Consider the following 23,866-nt stretch of genomic DNA (forward strand, 5'->3'; position numbering starts at 1 on the left):
TGCTGTTCTGGACGCCTGTGTAATGAAGCGAGACTGCAGCCGAGCTTTGGGTAGGATAAGGAGAAGGCCCTAATGACAGCTGGGAACAAGTGCCTCAAGCAGAAGGAATCACAAGCACAGAGGCCCTGAAGCAGGAGAAACATGCTAAAAATTAGCAAGGAAGCCAACAGGCTGGAGCCAAGAGAACTTTTAGGAAGAACAATGGTAGATGACCTCAGAATGGGGGCTGCAGGTCAGGCAGGGCCCGGTGGGGCACCGTGAGTCACTGCGCTGGGAAACCACTGGGGGATTCTGATGAACAAGGGATTAACGTTACTTGCGCTACATTCTAAAGGGATCAGTCTGGCTGCTGAGTGAAAAACAGACTTTAGGTGTGGGGCGAGAATAAAATCAGGAGTGCAGGCAAAACACCGTGATGGCTTGTACTAGGAGGAGAGAAGCAGTTACACGGGGAATCTTTGGGATTCTAGATGTATTTTTAAAAATAAAGGCAACAGGATTAGCTGGTGGATTCAGTGTAGGTTATAAAAGAAAGTCAACGACAACTCCATAGTTTCGAGCTTGGGAAAGTGGGTAAATGGAGGTTAAATCTTGAGACCTAGAAAACTCCTATCAAGGTATCAAATTCAGCTATTCAGGAATAGCATATAGTGTAAGTAATACTTATGCTAAAAGTGGAAGTGAAGAAGCAAAAGTAGAATGGTTGCTTTTTCTACTCACCATTTGCAGACTGTATCATGTTTCCAGATTTTTGGACTTCATCAAATTTTGTAAAAATTACATTCAACCTGTATGAAAAAAATATATATATATTATACAAACTATTAACCATATTACAATTACATTAACATATTTACAGTCATAGTATACACTGAAGGTGAGTCTCACGCATTGATAACAGACCCATCTAACAACAACAGTCGCTGTGCTAACAGCATTATCAATAGCCAACAATGAGTGAGCACCTGCTTATTACAAGCCAAGCACCGACCTAAGCTCTACCTGAAAAATCTCCTTTGATTCTTGTAACAGCTGTATAAGGGTTATCAGTATCCCCATATTACAGACGAGGAAATCAAAACCCCCTTACTTAAGGTAACACACTTGGTCAGGGTAGAGATGCCAGCCCTGAGAGTAAGAACCCAGAGCCCAGGCTCTCAGACATTATACTAAACTGACTGACGTCTCTACACAAAACGTATGCATCATGAAAACTGTTTATATCTCCTATTTCTGTCTAAGCACAGACTGCTGATTACTCAGGACAAAGATTTTCAAAATGCATTGATATTACAGTACAAAGGCTTTTCTGTGACTTTTGCTTATTTTAAAAATGCTGTAAATAATTTCTCTAGAAGCAAATGTTGTGACTGGATAATCTTCAGCTTAAAAATCTGCATGACATGTATTTTCTATTAGTGGATCATTTTCACCATGACATTTTAAAAGAAGCAAAACTCCTTAACCACCAAATATTCCATCCTAGTGACACCGAAAATGAGAGGAAAACTGGGGGTGGGGGTGGGGTTTACCTTGTAGGAAAAGTCAAGAAAAAAGAGGCTTTCCGAACGAAACACAGATATATTGGAATAAGCCTAAAGGTTGAGATTCCAAAGTCACGCACTTTTGCATTGAAACCTGCGCCACCCATTTCCAGGACTAGACTAGAAACGTTAGCACTTTCCTACAAACCAGCCTGTCACACAAGCTCTAATCATTTCAAACATGTTTGATTTCCCTTCCGACCAGGATGGAAGCCCCTTGGGTACAGGAATGGGACCTATATTATCTTTGGTATTCTGTGTACACCACACATCACATCATGTAGGAGGGTGACATCACCGAATGAGAAGGCTGGTGCCTGGTCCTGCCCCCACGCGCAAGGTGGAAAACTAGGTAGTTCACACACTCCTGTCTCAGCTCATGCACTCGTTCATTGGCTGAGCCAGCACTGAACTAGCTAGATGCTGAGTGTGGGAAGGTCCCACCCTCTACAGCTCCTACTTACCTCTGCTTCATTCTATTCTACTTAGACTGTAACATTCTAGGAAACAAGGGAGCCAAAAATACTCATAAGCAAACACGAGGTAAGTGAAGGGGATGAACCAGCCTGATAACACGGCCCCTCCCGCTTCCCGTCCCATGGCGGATATCGATCTTTTCAACCCATCTTTCCATCTAAGTCCAGGTGTAGCCTCAGAATCCTTCCCAAAACTGCTCCAGGCAGCTACGACCAATGAATCAAAGTTGGCACTGAGTTAAAGTTCTATTTGTCATCCCAGGACCAGATGAGTAAAACTATTGCTCACTTGCAACTCCCGTGGTTACTAAAAATCTGGAAAGATGCCTTAGAATCAAGTTCTTATGATGTTTCCATCACCTGCCCTTTGATAAGTAACAAAGATCCCCACTGGCTTAACAAGCCCATAAATAATATCCCTACACAGGTTGCCGGGGCCTGCCCTGACCAAGTTACCACTTTATTGCATCACAGCCACACCCTCTGACGTGAGCATGTCTGCAAGGCTGCCCATCGGGGACAAAGGGCACCTCCAGCTGGTTGTCCCTGAAATCACTGGGAGGGGCGAGTACTTCCTCCGTTCCTGGGAGAGCGTTCACCATTATCGATGGCAACTGTGGAAGCACCTGTAGATTCTCTGTAGCTCGCAGGTAGGGTCTCCTCACAGCGGCCACGGGACCCACAACCGGTAGGCCCAGACAACTAGGTATGGGAAGGCTAAGCTGATTACCGTTGTTGGCACCTGCACCATAATTCAGAATTACTTCAGGCAGGCATCCTTTCCCGCTGCTTTCCAGCTCCTGCCTCGATAGCTGCCTAGACAATGGCTCCTGTCCAGATGACCACCCCCGGATCGCAGGAGCCTGGCTTTATGACAGTCCAAGAGCAACAAAACCTCCCCTGGGAATGCCTTCTGTCTCCTAGCCCTGAGCACAGCAATACAAAATGCCTCTCCCACGACCTACCAACTTGCACAAGTCTGAAAGGGTGAGTTTTACAGGTTCAAAGACGTTGAATACAAAACTAACAATTACCCTCTGAAGCCACCAATTTTTTTTGCACTTTCTAAATTTTAAATCTCTGGATCTCAAATATAAAATAAATTTCTTCACTAGTTTGACAAATAACCCAATACCATTTTCCTCTGATTTTTCTGAATTTAAATTTTATTTTCAATTCTTCAATGCAACTGGTGTTTATTTTACTGTAAGATTTAGATCTAATTACGCCTCCCTAGAATATTTTATAAGTTTAAAATAATCTCCTAAAAGCAAATACTAGTAATCTCATGGTAAACAAGCTCCAGTTCTACACTCAGAGTTTATAATTGGCTTTTCAGTCCACTACTCTTAAATATGAGTACGTACCAAGGATTATGAACTATATGAGCAAAGCTTGTAATATGAAAAAGAGAGACCAAAAGGAACACACACATACCCCCAAATCCCAATTTAGAGAAAAGACTATGAACAGTTTGTTTGGTTGTGTTTTTTTTTGCGGTACGCGGGCCTCTCACTGTTGTGGCCTCTCCCGTTGCGGAGCACAGGCTCCGGACGCGCAGGCTCAGCGGCCATGGCTCACGGGCCTAGCCGCTCTGCGGCATGTGGGATCTTCCCGGACCCGGGCACGAACCCGTGTCCCCTGCATCAGCAGGCAGGCTCTCAACCACTGCGCCACCAGGGAAGCTCTGAACAGTTTTTAATATATTATTTGTATTTCCAAAGAGATGAGAAAATATTTTAATTATAAAAGCACACAGGGGGCTTCCCCGGTGGCACAGTGGTTGAGAGTCTGCCTACCAGTGCGGGGGACACGGGTTCGAGCCCTGGTCGGGGAGGATACCACATGCCGCAGAGTGGCTGAGCCCGTGAGCCACAACTGCTGAGCCTGAGCGTCTGGAGCCTGTGCTCCACAACAAGAGAAGCAGCGATAGTGAGACGCCCGCGCACCGCGATGAAGAGTGGCCCCCGCTTGCCCCAGCTGGAGAAGGCCCTCGCACAGAAACGAAGACCCAACACAGCCATAAATAAATAAATTTAAAAAAAAATTTTTTTAAAAGAATGCAACACAATTCTTTAAAAAAAAAAAAAAAGCACACGGGGAGGAGCCCTTCAAAATGGCACCATAAGGACCTCTGAAAATTTGCTCCTCCAAAGAAGCAAAGAAAACATCAGCAAAATCAAGTTTTCCAAAACTGGAAATTAAACAAAGGCTTACAACAATCCGAGCATTCTTCAAGCAAAAAGGCTGAATCTTGGTAAGAACAGTAAGTTTTCCATTGCTTTGCAAGCGCCCTATTTCCACCTCAACTCAGGCTGAAAACCAACAGCCTAAACACTAGAAAAAGTTGAACAAGTCTGGAGCCCCCAAGAATCCCCATTCCCAGAGAACTGTCATTATCTGACCTGCCTGGTATATCCCTGAAGCCCCATTCACAGGGCTTGTCTTTATCGCACCTCACTCAGAGCATGCTCAGTGTGAGACCCTTTTCCCTGAGGCCACAATCAAAAAGAATCCACAATGACTATTTAACACAGCAATAACCGCCGGAGCAAAGAAACTGACCAAAAAACTTATAAGGAAAAACTGGAGGATGAGATGTTCTCAGGAAACTCTGAAAAGCTCTGACACATTCCTGGGAATCTAGAAGATCACATATATGGACAAGGCTGTGTGCATGCCTGAGAATGACCCAAGGCACTAACGTCTCACCTCTGGCTGACCGTGAGATTCTGCACAAGCAGGCAGTAAAGAGACATAAAGGCAGTAACTTATAAACTGCCTGCCAGAACACTGAAAGCACGTCCCAACATACAGAGCCTTCAGCAAAGGCACTGAAGGAAACCCCTGTCCAATCATCAGCTGAACGCTAACCTAACCAAGGACAGGTGACTATAGTAACCACACACAACCAAAAACTACAGACTTTACAGCATTAGTTCAGATAAGTCACTAAACAAGCAATGAGCAACAAAAACAATAAACACCAACAACAGCAAGCCTGGGGAAAATATAAGAACCAAGGTCTCACCAAATAGAGAATATCAATGAAGAGACAGAAAACATAAGAATCATACAGAAATTCTCGAAATGAAATTAAACATTTATAAACAACTAAAATTAAAAATTCAGGGCTTCCCTGGTGGCGCAGTGGTTAAGAATCCGCCTGCCAATGCAGGGGACACGGGTTCGAGCCCTGGTCCAGGAAGATCCCACATGCTACGGAGCAACTAAGCCCATGCACCACAACTACTGAGGCTGTGCTCTATAGCCCACGAGCCACAACTACTGAAGCCTGTGTGCCACAACTACTGAAGCCTGCACGCCTAGAGCCCACGCTCTGCAACAAGAGAAGCCACCACAACGAGAAGCCTGCGCACCGCAACAAAGAGTAGTCCCTGCTCGTTGCAACTAGAGAAAGCCCGCACACAGCAACGAGGATCCAACACAGCCAATAAATAAATAATCTTTAAAAAATAAATGAATAAAAATTCACTAGAGAGGCTCAACAGTGATTTCAGTGATTTGGGAGAAAAAGCAGCAGCAAACTTGCAGATGAGTCAATTGACACTATCGTGTCTGAGAAACAGAAGAAAAATGAACAGGAAAAATAAATAAACAGAGCCTCAGAGATTATCTTCTTACTATACCAACATACACTTAATTGGAATCCCAGAAGGAGAGGGGAAAGGAAAAAGGACAGAAAAAATATGTGAAGAAATAATGACCGAAAACGTTCTATATTCATGAAGCTCAACAAACTCCCAATGGGATAAACTTAAAGAGATCCTAACCTAGACACACAATAAGCAAAGGATTAAAAGAAAAGACAAAGAGAACACTTTGAAAACAACAACAGAGGAGCCATTCATCACGTACAAGGGCTCCCCAATAAGATTAGTAACTGATTTTTCATTAAAAACAATGGAGGCAAATGTAAAATAGACCGCTAGTGGGAAGCAGCCGCATAGCACAGGGAGATCAGCTCAGTGCTTTGTGACCACCTAGAGGGGTGGGTTAGGGAGGGTGGGAGGGAGACGCAAGAGGGAGGACATATGGGGATATATGTATATGCATAGCTGATTCACTTTGTTATACAGCAGAAACTAATGCACCATTGTAAAGCAATTATACTCCAATAAAGATGTTTTAAAAAAAAACCCAAAAAACAGAAAACAATGGAGGCCAGGCAGCTGTGGGATAATATATTCAAAGTCCTGAAACTAAAAATCTCAACCAAGACTTCTATATCCAACAAAATCAACCTTCAAAATTGAAGCAGAGAATCCTCTCTGGACCAAAGACACTTCAGTCTTTACATGAAGCCATACTAATAATACAATAAAGTGCAGACTTGGGGCATGGCGGCAGGGCGGGGGTGGGGGGGGCGGGGGAATGAAGGAGAATTTAGGACATTTCTTGATAAGCAAAGAATAAAATAAGACTCCGAATTGAAATGAAAGAACACAGTACAAGAGCCCAAATCCACATGGAGACATAAAGAACACCAGTAAAAGTTCAGTCAGCCTTCCGTATTCGTGGGTTCCACATCTGGGGATTCAACCAACCGTGGACCAAAAATATTTTTTTTTATTTTTAGAAAGTTCCAAAAAAGAAAACTTGAATTTGTCACATGCCAGCAACTATTTACATAGGATTTACATTGTGTTTAGGTATTTTAAGTAACCTAGAGATGGTTTAAAGCATACAAGAGGATAAGTTATAAGCAAATACTACACCATTTTATATAAGAGACTCGAGCAACCATGGATTTTTGGCATCCACAGGGGGTCCTGGAACAAATCCCCCACACATCACAAGAGGTGATGAAAAACTACAAAGGTAAATATAAAACACAGGTAAACATAAAAGACAGTACAAATGTTATTTTTTTGTTGTTAACTCTTCGCTGGTCCTACATGACTTAAAAGGACATTGCATAAAGCAATAATTATAAAACTGTATGTTGGCTAGCTTATAATGTACAAAGGTGTAATCTGTATAACAAGAATAGCAACAGAGAGGTGGGGAGAAAATAGGGCTATGTAGGAGTAAAGTTTTTAATACTAAAATTAAGAATAATAATTCAAACTAGCCTGCTATAATTTAAGATGTTAATTGAAATCCCCAGAACAAACACACTAATAATTCCATAAAACAAACAGCAAGAAAATTAAACTGGCATACTAGAAAATATCTATTTATTACAAAATAAGGCAGTAATGAAAGGACAGAGGAACCAGAAAGTCATGACATACAGAACACAAAGAGCAAAATAAAATAGCAGAAATAGTGTACCTTATCAGTACTACATTAAATATGAATGGATTAAACACTTCAATTAAACGGCAAAGATTTTCAAGTTGAATAAACAAACAAGACCCAACTACATGCTATCTATGAGAGATTTATTTTAGACACAAAGACACAAAGGTTGAAAGTAAAAGGATGTAAAAAGATAATCCATGCAAACAGTGTTCAAAACAGACCTAGGGTATCTATAGTAATATCAGACAGTATAGACTTCAAGACAAAAATTGCTACCACGGACAAAGAAGGACATTTTTACAGTGATAAAAGGATCAGTGTATCAGAAAGACACAATTATAAGCACCTAAGAACAGAGCCCCAAAATATATGAAACAAAAAGTGACAGAACTGAAGAGAGAACTAGGTAATTCATCAGTATTAACAGGGATTGCACATTTCAAATACAGATTCTTCTCAAGTGCACATGGAACATTCTCCAGGACAGACCACATGTTGGGCCATAAAACAAGCCCCAATAAACTTGAAAGAACCGAAACCACAGAACACAGAAATTATGATCTCTGACCACAGTAGGATAAAATTAGATATGAATAACAAATAGAAATGGGAAAGTTACAAATAATGTAGGAATTTAACAAAACAGCCCTAATAACAAACAGGTCAAAGATGAAAATAAAAGGGAAATTAGATACTACTTTGAGATGAACGAAAATGAAAGTACAACATACCAAGTGAAATAAGTCAGACAGAGAAAGACAAATGCTGTATGGTATTACTTATATGTGGAATCTAAAAAAAAAAAAAAACTAGTGAATATAACAAACAAACAGACTCACAGATATAGAGAACAAACTAGTGGTTACCAGTGGGAAGAGGAAATGGAGAGGGGCAACATAGGGGCATCAAGAGGTACAAACTATTAGGTATAAAATAAGCTATAAAGATATATCGTACAACAAAGGAAATATAGCCAGTATTTGATAATAACTATAAATGGAGTATAACCTTTAAAAATTGTGAATCACTGTTTTGTACACCTGTAGCTTATGTAACATTGTACAACAACTATACTTCAAAAAAAAAGCACAACATACCAAAACTTATGAAATGCAGCCAAACAAATGCCTATAAGAAAACAAAGATCCCAAATCAACAACTTAACCTTTACCTTAAAAAACTGAGAGGAAAAAAAAAAAAAGCAAAGCAAATCAAGCAAAAGGAAGGAAATAACAAAGATCAGAGTAGAAATATATGAAACAGGGAAGAGAGAAACAATAGAGAAAAATCAACAAACCAAAAGTCAGTTGTTTGATCAACAAATTTGAGAAACCTTTAGCTAGATAGATCAGAAGAAAGAAGACTCAAATTACTGAAATAAAAATATGAAAGAATGCACATTACTACTGTCCTTACAAAAATGAAAAGGATCACAAGAGAACACTATGAACAACAGTATGTGAAAAATTAGTTACCTTAGATAAAATGGACAAATTCCTGGACAGACACAAACTACCAAAACTGACACAAGAAGAAACAAAATCTGAATAGACCTATAACAAGTAAAGAAATTGAATTCAGGAATCAAAACTGCATCCCTAAAGCAAAGCCCAGGCCCAAATGGCTTCACCTTTGGTGAATTTTAACAAATGTTTAAAAAAGAATTAGCACCAATCCTTCACAAACTCTTTCAAAATAAGAGACCAGAATGGGAGAAACTGTGAGCGGGGGAGGACAGAATAAGGGAACTCTCTTGTCCTTTCCAGTCAGTTTTTCTATAAAACGAAAACTGCTCTAACAAATAAGTCTATTAATTAAACAAATATATATATACACCCCTAAAAAACAGAAGAGGAGGGGATGCTTTCTATGAGGCTAATATTACAGTAACAACAAAACCAGAAAAGACATCACAATAAAAGTACAGACCGATACTCCTTGTGAATCCAGCAGAAATAAAAAGAGTTGTACACCATAACCAAGTGATATTTGTCCTAGGAATGCAGAGTTGGTTTAATATCTGAAAATCAATTAATATAATACAACATATCAAGAGAATAAAAAACAAAGTTACACAATCATCTCAGTAGATGTGGAAAAAGTATTTGAAAAAATGCAACAACCTTTCATGATAAAAACACTCAAGAAACTAGGAATAAAACTTTATCAACCTCATAAAGTCATACAGAAAAAAACCCAAAGTAAACATTATAAAATATGGTGTAAGACTGAAAGCTTTTCTTCTAAGATCAGGACAGGACAATGCTGTCCCCTCTCAGCACTTCTATTCAACATCTTACTGGAAGTTCCAGCCAGGGCTTTTAGGCAAAAAAAGAGGAAATAAAAGGCACCTAGATTGGAAAGGAAGAAATAAACTCTCTCTACTGGCAGACGACATATCTTGTATTTAAAAATCCCAAGAAGTCCACGGCAAAACCTTTGGAACCAGGGAGTTCAGCAAGGTTGCAGGATTCAAGATCAATACAAAAAAATCAATTGTGTTTCCCTACGTTAACAATGAACCACCTGAAACTGAAATTTAAAAATTCTGCTTACAATAGCACCAAAAGAAAATACATAGGAGTTAATTCAACAAAGGAAGTGTAAGACTTGTCCACTGGACACTACTAAGCAATTGCTGAAAGTAATTAAAGACTTTTAAAAATGGAAAGACATTCCACGTTCATGGACTGGAAGGCAATGTTGTTAAGATGGCACTATTCCCCAAACTCATTACAGATTCAGTTCCTACCAAAATCCCAGCTGTCCTTTTTTGCAGAAATTGACAAACACATCATAAAATTCACATGGACACAAAAGGCACTCAGAACAGCCAAGACAAACTTTAAAAGAACAAACGTGGATTTCGAAATTTACTACAAAGTTAAATTAATCAAGACAGTGTGCTACCAGTAGGACAGGCATACAGATCAATGTAGAACTGAGATCACAGAAAAAATAATTTTATTTTGGCCACCCCGCGTGGCTTATGGGATTTTGTTCCCTGAGCAGGTATTGAACACGGGCTCTCTTAACCACTGGACCGCCAGGGAATTCCCAAGAAACCTTTATATTAGTGGTCAGCTGATTTTCAACAAAGGTCCCACAAAGATTCCATGAGGATCAAAAGCACAAAGAGAAACTCATTAGGATGGCTATTTAACAAAACAAAACAAAACAAAACAGGAGATAACAACTGATGGCAGGATGTGTACTGCAGACAGGAATGCAGAATGGTGCAGCAGCTGCAGGACAGGATGGTGGTTCCTCAAAAAGCTTGCACCCAGGGGCTTCCCCGGTGGCGCAATGGTTGAGAGTCCACCTGCCGATGCAGGGGACACGGGTCCGTGCCCCGGTCCGGGAGGATCCCACATGCCGCGGAGCGGCTGGGCCTGTGAGCCATGGCCACTGAGCCTGCGCGTCTGGAGCCTGTGCTCCACAACGGGAGAGGCCACAACAGTGAGGGGCCTGCGTACCACAGAAAAAAAAAAAAAAAAAAAAGCTTACACCCAAAAGAACTGAAAGCAGGGGATGGGACAGATATTTGTACACCCATTTTCACAGGAGCATTACTCACAGGGCAAAATTGTGAAGCTATAAATGGGAGAGAAAAATAAGAGAATCAGAAGACCAACTAGTCCAAGCGGTCATTATATTTTTAAAGAAACTTGCCCAGATCTAGACAGCATGAGGTTCCAGCCTGAAAGGCCCTCCAAGTGCACAACAAGAAATGAAAAGAGTCTCATATAAGACCCATCATCATAAAGCTTCAGACAAGCGGTGAGGACAAAGAGAACCGAAGTTATCGACATACAATAAAGAATCAGAATGACTTTGGGTTCTCACTAGAAACACTGAAAGCTGAGACACAAGCAGGGGAGCGGGGACATGAACTTCAACATTCTGGAGGAAAAAAAGGACTTCCAACCTAGATCTCTAAACCCTGACAGACTATCAGTACCGAGATAGAATAAAAATATTCTCAGACTCAAAAAACTTTCCTTCTCCACATCTTTTCTCAGAAAGCTACTGGAAGATACTCACCATTATGATGGGGGACAAAACCAAGAAGGACGTCGTCTCCAAGAAACAGCAGGTGCACCTGCAGAGAAAGGTGCAGTGCAGTCCCTGGAGGATGGTACGGTAAGCGAGAGGCAGTGGAGGCGGCTGCTGTGGACTGCAAGGGCAGGCTCAAGGAGACGTACCTGACTCGTACGTCAGTGGGTAGACAGCGCTGGTGCAAGAGGAGCATGCAGACAACTACACAGATGAAGGTAAGACGCTAACCCAGGGAAACAGGGTGCATGGGGGGTGGGGAGAGACGGTAGAGTCATCAAAGTTCACCAAACATAAATAGGGAGCTGTGAACGGCCTACACAGCCAGAGAATAAACTAAATGTCGTCCTCATCAAAATGAAAACGTGGACGAGGAGACAGTAAGTGCACCTGAGGGAGGGTAGGAGGAAAGAGAGCTGAAATTCACCCTCCGTAATGTGAAGTAAAATTCTTAGATTGACCCAAAGCTAAGAAACAGCAGTGCATGCACAGTATTTAGAGGCAGAGCAACAGATACAACATAGTCAGTAAAAACAGTTGACGCTGTTTGCCTCTAAGGAAAAATGGCAGGAGAGATAAGGAATTGCCTTTTTTCAATGTATCTTGTAAACCTAGTCAACCTTCTCTGTATGAATGACAGAAAATAAAATTTAAAAATGAGAGGGGGTATCACAGAGCACCTTTCTCATCTGCTTTTGCCCTGGGCCCTCCCTATAACGCCAAAGCTTTAGCAAGCAAATTAAAATTAAAAATAAGAAAGTCTCAATTCTCCCCTTAACAATACAATCATGAGATAATAATGGCTAGTGAATGTTTATACAATTTTTATGAACAAATATTATGAGAGCTATTCAAAACTGTAGGTTCACAGGAAGGAAAAGTTTAACAAGTAGTTACAATGCACCCACTGACATGCTTCAGTTGTATCTTCAGTTCTATCTTAAACTATCATCAGATTTCAAGCTGCTGCTGTTTCAGGAGCTTGGTTCCCAGGTGATGGTTCCAGAAGAAAGTTAACACCAGTGATCTTTTTACCAAAGCTTCGCAAACTAAAATACACCATATGGAATGGACATATATTCTGCCACATACAGTGGGGTGACAGTGAGTGTGCACACAGGCGGACAGCACCTGTCTGTGAAGGGAAGCCTTGGGTAGTGAGTGACAGGGCACCTCCCGACGTTTTCCTTAGTTCCAAGCACACCTCACAAATATCCTACAGCGTATGGCCTCGTATAACAGACAGCTAGAAGTGAATCCTGTAGTACTTGTTTTCAGAACACATCACGTGCGTGAACGGTGAAAACAATACGCGTAAAACAATAGAAAATGGCCAAATACTACGCTAATGAAGTTCGCAGCTCAGCTGTGCTGACACCCCACGGAGGGGAGACACCTCCTAAAATGAAGACTGGGCCAAACATCTCCACTCCCTTCTCGGGAGGAACATGACTTTAGCCAGCAGATGAAATACTCCAACAACTGCTGAACACATGGCCCCAAAGCATGATTCCAGCTCCTCCAAAGTGAAACTGAGAGCGTACGAGTCTCTCTTCCCAACTGTGAAATGGGCAAAGAAAACTACTGCCAAAATCAGATCATTACTCTTATTCCCTAAGTCAGGTAGCTGACATTAGGAAGGCATTCTTTTTCATCACGTATTTCCTAGAGATTCAATTAATCTTCTCAAATACAGCACTCGCTCAATGAACAAACTCGGAAGACGATAACGTTTTTATTCCAGGACTAAACGCAAGTTTTAGAAAACATCAAGCAAATTCCACAATGTTTTGTTAGTGCTATGGAATCTTGCCAAGCTGAAGACTCCCCTATGCTCTCACATAGTTAACAAAAAAACCCTGTAATGACGTAAAAGAAGTCTAGAATATTCAAGTATTCCAGTCAGCCACTTGGAGCCACACATAGCAGATACTAAATTTCCCAAACAACGGTAGGAGATTCTTTCCATGTCTTGTTTCATTTGGACACGGTCCCCAACAAAATTAAGGTGGCAGCCGGAGCCTCTGGCCCTCACAGTGTGAGATCCCATGTAACTGTCTTGTCATAAATACAAAGAAACATGAAGTTTCCGATCCTTTCACTACAGTTTTTAAAGAACTAACAGCGTAGTTCTCCAAGCACTGTGTGTCTGCCAGATTTTTACAATAATGGCTGTAAAAGATGTGGGTCCATTTCCCTAGGCTCACCCTCTCCTTTCGGTCCAGAATTTTTAGGAAGGATTTTAGCTAACATGAGATAATGGAAACTCTCATTCCTGTTCACAGAGGCTCTAACTCTTCTGTAGCTTCTTTTTAATATTTATTTAATATTTCCTTTTTAAAAGGGGGTGAGGGGTGATGGGGGGAAAGAAACCACATGACTGGGAATCTGGAAGAGAAGGTTCTAACCCCAGCTCCAGGAGGGACCTTACCTGAACCAATCTCCGTGGAGGGGTCCCCAAGACCACCCCAGGTTTCATGATTCACTAGGAGGACTCACAGCCCTCAGCACAGAGTCACACTCCCAGCTGTGATCATTATGGTAAAAGCGCACAAGGAAAATCAGCAAAGAGAAAGGGCGTGTGGGGTGAAGTCCACAGAAAGCCGAGCAAGCTTCCCACTAGAGTCACAGGCTGAATTCCCCAGCCACAAGCTGTGGCGCCGCGGGTGGAACGCCGGCCACTGGGAGAGCTCGTTGAGTCTGAGGGCAGGGTTTATGGGCGCTGGTCACCCAGGCACCCCCTGCCTAAGGCTCCGCAATCGCCAGACCCGCGCAGGAGAGCAGGAGGGCAGCCACGCCCCGGCCGGGCTGCAGCAAGAGACCCCCCTCACCCCCGGCCCACTCTGTGGAAATGGTGGAAGCCCCCCACATCCAAGCTCCCAGGCCGCAGCCCGGGCCACCCCTGCAAGCAGGCCTGCAGGGTGAGCTGCCTCCTGTGCTCATCTCTCTAGATCTCAGTTTCACCATGTCACCTCCCCGTCGTCGGCTGCTACAGCAACCATCGGACACGACCCCCGAATCCCACAGGGAAGACGGGGCCGGTCACGGCCTAGGCTCACCGTGAGCTACTCAGCGCGGTGATGCCGTGCGGAAGCAGGAGAGGGTCTCGCTGCCCAAGGCCTGCTTCCCCGACAGTGCTGGTGACGTCATCACTAAATAGCCACCCCTCCAGCCGCCGCTGCTCTGCTGCTCATCTGCACCCTCCAGTTTTCCCCAACAGCCCGGTCGGCACTTTCTAATGCAGCTCCCTCCTAAGCGTTCTCACCGTCCATTCAAAGACCAGAAGGTTGAGGTCCGTGAAATACAGGAATTAAAAACCCCCGTTCTCACAGATTGCCCCTTGTAAAAAACACGTAAAGTCGTCGTATTCTCGTCTGCTGCCTCTGTCCCACTGAAAGGCTCTCGGTATAAACAGGCGGTCTCTGCCACACTCCCTGCTGACCCCGCCCCCAGGGCTCATGGATCACACTGTCTGCTAGCATGGACTATTTCCAGCGCCATTATAAAGTCTTGTAGTGCTTAAAAAAAAAAAAAAAATTACAGGGGCCATGGTGAGAGCAGCACTGGGGTCAGATGTGACTCTCAACAAAGAAAGATGCCCCCCCAGGTGCTCCAGGCACCCCGACTGCAGGGTAAGTCAGGTGGCCCACTTCCGTCACACCTGGCTGAGGGGCATCACGGCAGACGGCTCCTGTATATTTCAACATTCCATCCCACATCGAGATGCCCAAGAGTCCGTAAGCTCTTCTGTGGAACGGGGTGGAGAAAATGAAGAACAGGACTTCAGTCTGAGCCCTGACTTGCTAGCTGGGTGATCTCTCCAGCCACTTCCTGCCGCCGGGCCTCTGCTGTCCCCGTGGACACAGTGACAGGCCAGACAAGCCGCTCTGTGAGTCCCATCCAGGCCTAACTTCCCAGGATTTTCATATCACTTTCTCCCACAATGGAATTGACGGGCAAAAGGCTTAGAATTCATTTGGTGTAAGATTTCTCTGTCGTAGGTAAAATCATAGGTGAGTGATTTTTCATTACTTTTAAAATTCTGACTACGACAGAAACATCTGTGGACTCAAGTTGTCCTGGATGTGATAAGACACTGACCTCCTTGCACTGGAGACTTGGACATTGAGACTGGCATTCCTGACCAGAAAGCTATCATTTCAAAGATGTTTTCCAGAATTATTACTTATATGTTTCTATCCAGACTCATCCTGGAAAGGCTTCATTCAAACAAATATTCTCCAAGCCCCTACTATACTAGGTGTCGTGCGTATACAAAATGTAGAGCCGTATGAACCGAGAGAATGCTGAATCTTCCAACACCAAACACTTTTAAATATGCTTCTAAAATCGGTATGTGGCAGGGGACCTGGCTAGACGTCTGGGTGAGAAAGTCTTACTTTTGAGCAAGTGGAATGAAAGGGGGCCCCTGACACGTGATCTGGGTGCGATCTCCATCCACCGATCCTCTCACCGTATATTCTTTCAGTAAAATTACCACAACAAAATAAGCAGTGCAAACCAAGATGTTAACTGAGAAAGAGTACAGGGGGAAAGAGCAGAAGAAAGGAAAAAAGTCTGAACTCACCGGGACTGTGGCAATCCTTTCTTACTGAGATCTGCCCTCACACGTTCTCCTACATGTCTGTAAATTTCCACTAAGCTGTTTATTGCTGCATCTCGAACCTAGATGTAAAAGAAGAGATCTTACAGCTGCTCTGTGTCATTCCCCAGCACTTCCTGCTGTGGACACAACAGGCTATACAACACCCCAAGTTTATCACCCACTCACCAGCGCAATTCTAAACACAACCCTTAAGGGGCATGGGACTAGACACAGCTGTGTTTGACAGCTTTGACTCTGTGGGCACAGTTCCAAAGAGGAGGAAAAAATTCAGATCCCATCCCTATGTACCTGCTAAAGTCCACACCCCTTAGTTCTTTCCATCCTTTAAGACGACGTCTGGAAACCAGACCACCTTTCCGAAATAGAAAACACTACAAATAAATGAATTATTCTAAAAATAAAACACGATGTAAAACATTCTGGAGGTAGGTCAAATAAATACTTAGGGAGCAACAAAAAACGATGGTAGAGGCTACACGGAGACTGCATTCAAGAAGCTCATAGTTCTAAAAGGGAGATGGGAAAAAAAGTCCACAAATTCTACATGTAACACAGGGCAGGATGTAATAAATGTTATACAAAAGAGTACAAAGAGCTCACATAGTTTAGGGAAGGGAGACAGCACACCAGAGGATACCAAGAAACAGTTTATGGAAGAGGAAGGAACCACTTAAAATGTTATTTAGAAACACAGCATTTTACCAGGGAAAGATGGAATGAGACAGGCTCCAAACAAGGTAAGCAGCCTGCGCAGAGGCATGAAGGCAGAGAAGCAATGCATACACTTCAGGAAGAGCAAGGCAGCAGTCTGGCCAAACACAGATAGGAAAAGAAAGGTCGTGATATGTAAGGCTCGAGACAGAATGGACTTAAAAAAAACACACACACAGGGCTTCCCTGGTGGCGCTAGGGCTTCCCTGGTGGCACAGTGGTTGAGAGTCCGCCTGCCGATGCAGGGGACACGGGTTCGTGCCCTGGTCCGGGAAGATCCCACATGCCGCGGAGCGGCTGGGCCCGTGAGCCATGGCCACTGGGCCTGCGCGTCCGGAGCCTGTGGTCCGCAACGGGAGAGGCCACAACAGTGAGAGGCCCGCATACCGCAAAAAACAAAAACAAAAACAAAAACACACACACACAAAAAAAAAACAGAACAGGAAACTTTGAATATGGGCTGTGTGTATACCAAACATTATAGTTGTATCAATGTTAAATTTCTTGGATGTGAAAACATGTGATTACACAAAAATATCCCTGTTGTTAGCAGACACACACTGAAGCACCCAGGAGTAAAAAGATCGTGTGCTAGATACTTCCAAATGGTTCAAGAAAAAAGGTCTATTTCTCTGTGTGTGTGTGTGTGTGTGTGTGTGTGTGCACATGTGTGTATACACGTTGAGATATAAGACAAATGTGACAAAAGTTAAATGGTAAATATGGGTGTTCACTATACTACCCTTTCCATTTTTCTATAGGTCTAAAATTTTGCCAATAGAAAGGTGGGAAGAAAAAAAGTTTATAAATCCAATGGACTCAAGGCCAGATTTTGGGTTGCCCAGGGGTGCCCAGGGGAGGAGAGCCAGCAAAGACAAGAGAGCAACCACAATTGCAGATTTGGTCTCAAGCAATGAAATCAAAGAAACAGAGAAGAAAGAAGCAGGGGTACAAACAGTTTACAACTCTGAACACTGCCAAGTTACCCTTTGATTTAACAGCGGTATACGATAGGTAATTTTGTTTACAATTTTCCCCCTCGTGATAGAAAAAGGCAAATTCTAAGTTCTTATTACTTCTCACCCAAAACCTGATGCTATGCACCAAACTGTGTGTGTGACCCACCAGCCCCCGAAACAATTCATATGTTGATGATGGCAGTTAGAGACAGGCCCATAAAGAAGGTAGTTAAGGTTAAATGAGGTCGTAAGAGTGGGTCCTGATAATAATAAGAGGGGCGTCTTTATAAGAGAGACACCAGACAGCTCTATGTGTCTGCTAGCCAGGAAGAGAACCCTCAGTAGAGTGCGGCCACACCGACACCCTGTTCCAGGACTGCCGGCCTCCAGAACTGTGAGAGACAAACTTCCGTGGTTTAAGCCTCCCAGTCTACGGTATTTTGTAATGGCAGCCTGAGCTGACTAAAACCAGCTTATTTTGGAAAGGAAATAATTTCTGATGTTAGGGAACATTTCCCTATTGAAACATGCACATCTCACAAAAGCAGTCAATGCCCTGTCTTGAGGATCAGTGACAAGTGCATCGCCGTGGCTTACTTTCTAGTGATGACGTCTGCTCAGAGCCAGAGCAGATCACACCGGGGACCCCCTTTAAAGAGCAATCGATACCCTGTCTGCTACTTACAAAGTCTGGGCTATGAAGAGTTTAAGGGATTTAGTGGAGAAATGACTAGCCTTCTAAGTGAAATAAGTCAGACAGAGAAAGACAAATACTGTAACATATTGCTTATATGTGGAATCTAAACAACACAACAAACTAGTGAATAAAACAAAAAAGAGCGAGACTCCCATATATAGAGAACAAAGTAGTGGTTGCCAGTGGGGAGAGGGAAGTGGGGAGGGGCAATATTGGGGTAGGAGAAATGGGGTTATTATGAGATTATATGAAATCATGTGTGAAACTTTTGAAATTGTAAAGCGCTATAGAATTTAAAGAATCTTTCATTCATTCATCCAATCAATTAATAAAATTACTAGCCTTAGAGTCAAAGTAGGCCTGAGGACTTACTTGGCCATTTAGAGGCTGCCATAACTTTGGACAAAGCATTTAAACTTTCATTCATTCATTCATTTATACATCCTTATTGTAGTACAACTGCTTTACAATGCTGTGTTTTAAACTCTTTTAGTCTCCATTTTCTCCTTCGTAAGTGGAAGGCTGCTTTGAGATTTAAAAAAATAATGGAAACAGGGCTTCCCTGGTGGCGCAGTGGTTGAGAGTCCGCCTGTGGATGCAGGGGACGCGGGTTCATGCCCCGGTCCGGGAAGATCCCACATGCCGCGGAGCGGCTGGGCCCGTGAGCCACGGCCGCTGAGCCTGCGTGTCCGGAGCCTGTGCTCTGCAACGGGAGAGGCCACGGCAGTGAGAGGCCCGCGTACCGCAAAAAAATAAGAAGAAGAGGAATAGAAAGAAAAAAAATGGATTCAATTCAACAAATATTTGACTGCCTATTACGGGGCCAAACTGGGGGCGCTACATGGCCCAGGCAGGTAACATGATGCGTGGAGCAGGGTGGGTGCACGATGACCAATGGCCCCGGCCCGGGACCCGCTGGTGGGGGAAGGGGGATGCCCAGCCTCGGGCAGGCGGCCGCCAACATGTAGCCGTGGGGCACAGGTACAGCTCTGCCCCACCTTCACTCTTCTGCGGAAGCTCAGAAACGCTCCTCCCAAATGTCAACTCGCAAACCCAAACTCCACACGTGAAGTGAAGTCATCCTGCAGACACGTGTATGTGCACAGACACAGGCCAGCGGTTTGTGCCCCGTGTTTATATGCATAAAGCACTCAGCACAGTGGCCGGTGGGACTGGTATCATCTACATCTCTCAGACCAGCAACCTTAGCCTTTAAATAGCTATTCCTCAGGCTTAGAAAGCTCCAGGGCCAGGGAGCATCTGAGGGTCTAAACGACCCAAGAATCACAGAAGAACAGATTGTCTGTGGCACTACAAAGTATCGCAGCCCAACTGAGGAGGGGCGTCCCCTCAAAGCAAGTCGATTCGGGCTGAAGGGACCATGCAATGCTCCCTCCACAGGCCGCCACGGGGGCCCCACGCGCTTCTGCCCACCCGCAGGCTCGCCACGCAAATGACCCCAAGAGCTCAGGCCACCAGGACAGCAAAAGACCAGGGCCCCGTACATTAAGCTCCACCTGCCGGGCCCTGGCCGAAGGCTTTAGAGAGCCTGAGGCCTTCAAATCTACGACCTCGCTCACTGGGCCACTGCTGACTGTGACACAGAGGAGGGCGGAGCCTGGTGGGCTGGCCACCTGCCGGGGCCCACGGTCACCTCACTGCGCCACGCTGCACCCCAACGTGGGCACCAGGAACGGGCTCCCTACACAGCGGAAACTCCAGGGGGAACTTCACCCCCAGGGACAGGGAGGGCACCCAGAAACCCACTCGAGGCCAAAGCCACCCTGTCCCCGCAGCCACCCGCCCACAGAGAGGATGTCTCAGACCCGCCCACTCCTCAGGTACCAGTCAAACCCTCTGCGGGGGCTTCCTTCCCCTGCCCCTCCCCCCTAAGCCCAGCCAGCCAGCCAGCCCAGGGCCAGCTGCAGAGAGCTCTGAGATCAGTGCCAGCCCCTCAGCCACCCCAAGATGCTTCTAGACTCTGAAGATGCGGATCAAACTCCTCAGCAAAACAGACGGCAGGCAGCGGGGGGAGGCCCTGCGGAGGCCACCGCTGCCTGCCCTAGGCCAGCTGAGCAGCTATGAAGTCAGAGGTCTGCAGGCAGAACTGGAGTTCTCCTTATCTGACAAAGGGGCTCCCCATCGAGCAGGTGTCTCGGATGCCGCGGCCCCGTCCTCCCTGGCCCTGTTCTCGGCTCGGGAGATAAAGTCTCCCGAGTGTAAAGCCACCCCATAACCCTGGTCCCTTCCCTGACAGCGGGCTAACACCGCGGCACAGGATGCGGTCTCACGAGACACGACAGGGAGCCTGAGCAAAGCTTCCGGAAGACGCCCGTCCGCTCTGCGAAAGCGGGTAAGCGCAGGGACACTCAGGGAAACGTGCACGTGGACTGGGCACTTAATGACATGAGAGAATCAGGCATTCTTGAGGGACAGGAGGTGATAATGGTGTTAAGGTTATGTGGGGGGCTTGCGGGGGTGGAGAGCCCTTACCCTTTAGAGTATTTAAGAATTAAATGAACCAATGTCTAAGATTTCCTTCAAAATAATCTACATTTTGCTTCCAAACAATGGGGTGGGGGAGGCAAAAAGATGAAAGTAAACTGGCCTCGCCTGGTCACCTGCTGAGGCCAGAGGACGGGCCCGAGGGGATGCTGTACGTCATTCTCTCCACTTCTACCTCCGTTTGAACCTTTCAATCTAGAAAAGCTGAAAACAGGAGAGGCACATAGGAGCACCGGGCTTTCATCTGCCAGGCACGCGGGACACGCGTGCAGCTGGGCTGTACCACGCAGGGCCTGTGAGCAGAGCTGCAGAGGACAAAGCCCAGGGGGTGGGCAGCCCAGCAGAAGTGGAGCGGGACGCGCAGTCCTGGGGACATCACTGAGCCGATAACAGGCCCTGCGGCCTCCCTACCTCGGCACCCCCCCTATACAAGGGATGATACATTTTCCCCACTGCTCTGGTGATTCTGAGTTGGACTTTGAGTTACTTTCAGCAGCCAAAAGCATCCTGAGCCACACAAAGCCTGCGCATGGGCGCCCGCTCTGAGAAGCTGAGTCACTCTGCACTCAGACCAGTACCAAAGGACTCACAGCCTCTGGGGCAGGAGTGTTTGCAGGGCTCAACACACACACGCACACGCACACACACACACACACTCACACACTCACACACTCACTCACTCACTCACTCACCCCCGCAGAGGACTGAGAGCTGGATGCAAGCCGACCACAAGGTCAGGGGCCCAGTGCAGAGATAGCACCAGCAAAACACACAGCTGTCCTCTCCGGCCTGAGGCATCCATGGCTAAGAGGGGAACACCACTCAGGTAGCCATGGGGAGTCTACTCAGTCCTAAGGCCACTGGAAGGCAGTCCTGGGACGATAAAGAGGAGACAGGGGTAGTCCTGACCCTCAAGGTTCAGAGACCAGCAGGAAAGACTGACGAGAAAATGAAAATAAAGTCAGGAGCACAAGCACACGCGACATACACACGCACCCTGGAAGGAGGGATGAGTAAGTGGGTTATTTAGCATCAGAGGAGCTGGCGTGGAGCCCCCGGGTGCGGGGAGGTGAGGACCGCGTGTCTGTGTCTGCACACACGTGCACACGTGCGGGTAAACACTCCTAAGGTCTCCTCCGATGCTCAGTGTGGGAAACTGGCTACAGGCGCTGCCACTCCAGACTGCTGACAGCCGCCCACTGAGCCCGGCCTCGTTCACCCCGGCACACTGCCTCTCTGAGGCCGGCGGGGATACTCATATCACCTGTCAGGCCGGTGCAGGCACCCGAGTCAGGAACAAAAAGCCTCGACCAGCCCAGCTGGCTCTCTTGCTCTACCGAAGGGACCACGTGGTAGCAGTGACAGCCTCAAGGAGTGATCCCCATAAAGGACTTTTTTCCACAGAAAACAAAGTGGAGACAAGACGTTAAGGGGGCAAAAAGGCAAAATAGTCCATCCGGTAATTCAGAATCTTTTTTAAAAGTAGCTTCAGTTAGGGACTACCCTGGCGGTCCAGTGGTTAGGACTCCACACTTCCAATGCAGGGGGTGCAGGTTCAGTCCCCGGTCCGGGAACTAAGAGCCCGCATGCCGCAGTGTGGCCAAAACATTTAAAAATACAAAGTAGCTTCAGTTATTTTCAAATTGATGATGAACATAAAGTATGATCCAGGAAATAAAAGTATCTAAAACTCAAATTTCCAACGTTAGATATTTTCAGCGAAGGCTGGATAGAGGATGCACGGAAAGAAGCAAGTGGGTGCAGGTGAGGGAGAGCAGGGACACAGGCCGGCAGCAAGCAAGAAGGCAGGAGGAGCTGCCGGCGACGGGAAGGGGAGCGCAGCAGGGCACCAAAGAGGAAGCGGGAAACACAGCTGGGATCAAGGGCAGAGATGAGGAGGGAGAAAGGATGCGGAACAGGAGGCTCTGCGACCCAAGGGCCCTCGGAGCTGAGCTGGGGCGGTGGAGGGAGAGCAGAGTCATCTACGGAGGGCACTGTGGCCATCGCCAGTCAAGACTGACAGATGCTGTCCACCATGTACCGTCGACCCCTGAACACTGCGTGGGGAGGGGGGCCGCCAACCCTCCAGGCATCCACAGATCTGCCGGATCCAGACCACCGGGGGCCACGCAGTACCACAGTGTTTCCTACTGAACAGCCACCTACCGGTGCACCTGCGCACTCCGATCCCATGCCGTTCAATGGGCAGGTGTACATTTCTTTTGTGAGTTACTGTTCCTATTTTCAGCCCCTCATCTAACCAGGTGTGTGAGCCAACGTGACAGACAGGGCTCTGGGTGATAACCAGAACTGACCTGGGAGAGAACTGGCACTTCCGGGGCCCGGGCTGCCTGCTCACTGCTTAGCAAATCCCCACCCACCCACACTGACACCAGGGAAGTGGTGCTTTGACGTTTTTGGGTTTTGTTTTACTTTACACAAAATAACATGCACAGGTCAGTCTGAAGTGTTTCCACAGTTATATGCACCAATGTGGCCACCGCTCAAAACAAAACGTGGGCCCTCTCTGTCACCTCCGAGAGGCCCCCGCAGGCCCTGCCCAGCCCACCTCTCCCGCCCCAGAAGGGGGCCGCTGCTCCGCCATCAGCGTCACTCCCTCCCCACGCCCACCCCTCTAGCTGCAGAGATGGTGACCAGAGTGCCTTCTCTTGGAGGCTGGTCTGATGACATCACTTTACAGGCTAGTGAGGGCCCATCCCAACGTGGAGAAGAGGGCAAAGCGGGCCCCATCCACCAAAGACGCTGATAAATGCTACTGGGCGCTAACACCCATCACCTCAACCAACACCCCGAGCTCTAGAGAGAGAAATAAAGTCCCACCCAGAACCAAAATGCACCCTCACTGTCTACAGCCAATGATTTCTTTCTCACTAAATACACTCACCTGGCTGTTTGGATCTCCGAGCAGGTTACATATATGTGGCACAATCTTGCTTAGTGTTAAGGTATGTGCTCCAGAGCTGAAAACAAAAGCAGTGCTTTACTGTTGGTGGGAAGAGAGG

The 23,866-nt window shown here is 45.9% G+C and overlaps 1 protein-coding gene across 1 annotated transcript in view; it reads right to left on the bottom strand.

The window, feature by feature from the left end:
- CLASP1 (cytoplasmic linker associated protein 1) overlaps positions 1 to 23,866 on the bottom strand; it is a 266,955-nt gene that overhangs the window by 151,376 nt on the left and 91,713 nt on the right. The window contains exons 7-9 of the mRNA XM_089916904.1: positions 23,749 to 23,824; positions 15,933 to 16,030; positions 721 to 788 (exon numbers count right to left, since the gene is read on the bottom strand). Coding sequence (XP_089773030.1) covers positions 721 to 788; positions 15,933 to 16,030; positions 23,749 to 23,824 — 242 coding nt within the window. The remainder of the gene's footprint in view (positions 1 to 720; positions 789 to 15,932; positions 16,031 to 23,748; positions 23,825 to 23,866) is intronic.

The sequence above is a fragment of the Delphinapterus leucas genome, chromosome 8 (genome assembly GCF_059928025.1).
Source record: "Delphinapterus leucas isolate spDelLeu-1000000601 "Yukka" chromosome 8, BTC_Dleu_Yukka2, whole genome shotgun sequence".
NCBI lineage: Eukaryota > Metazoa > Chordata > Mammalia > Artiodactyla > Monodontidae > Delphinapterus > Delphinapterus leucas.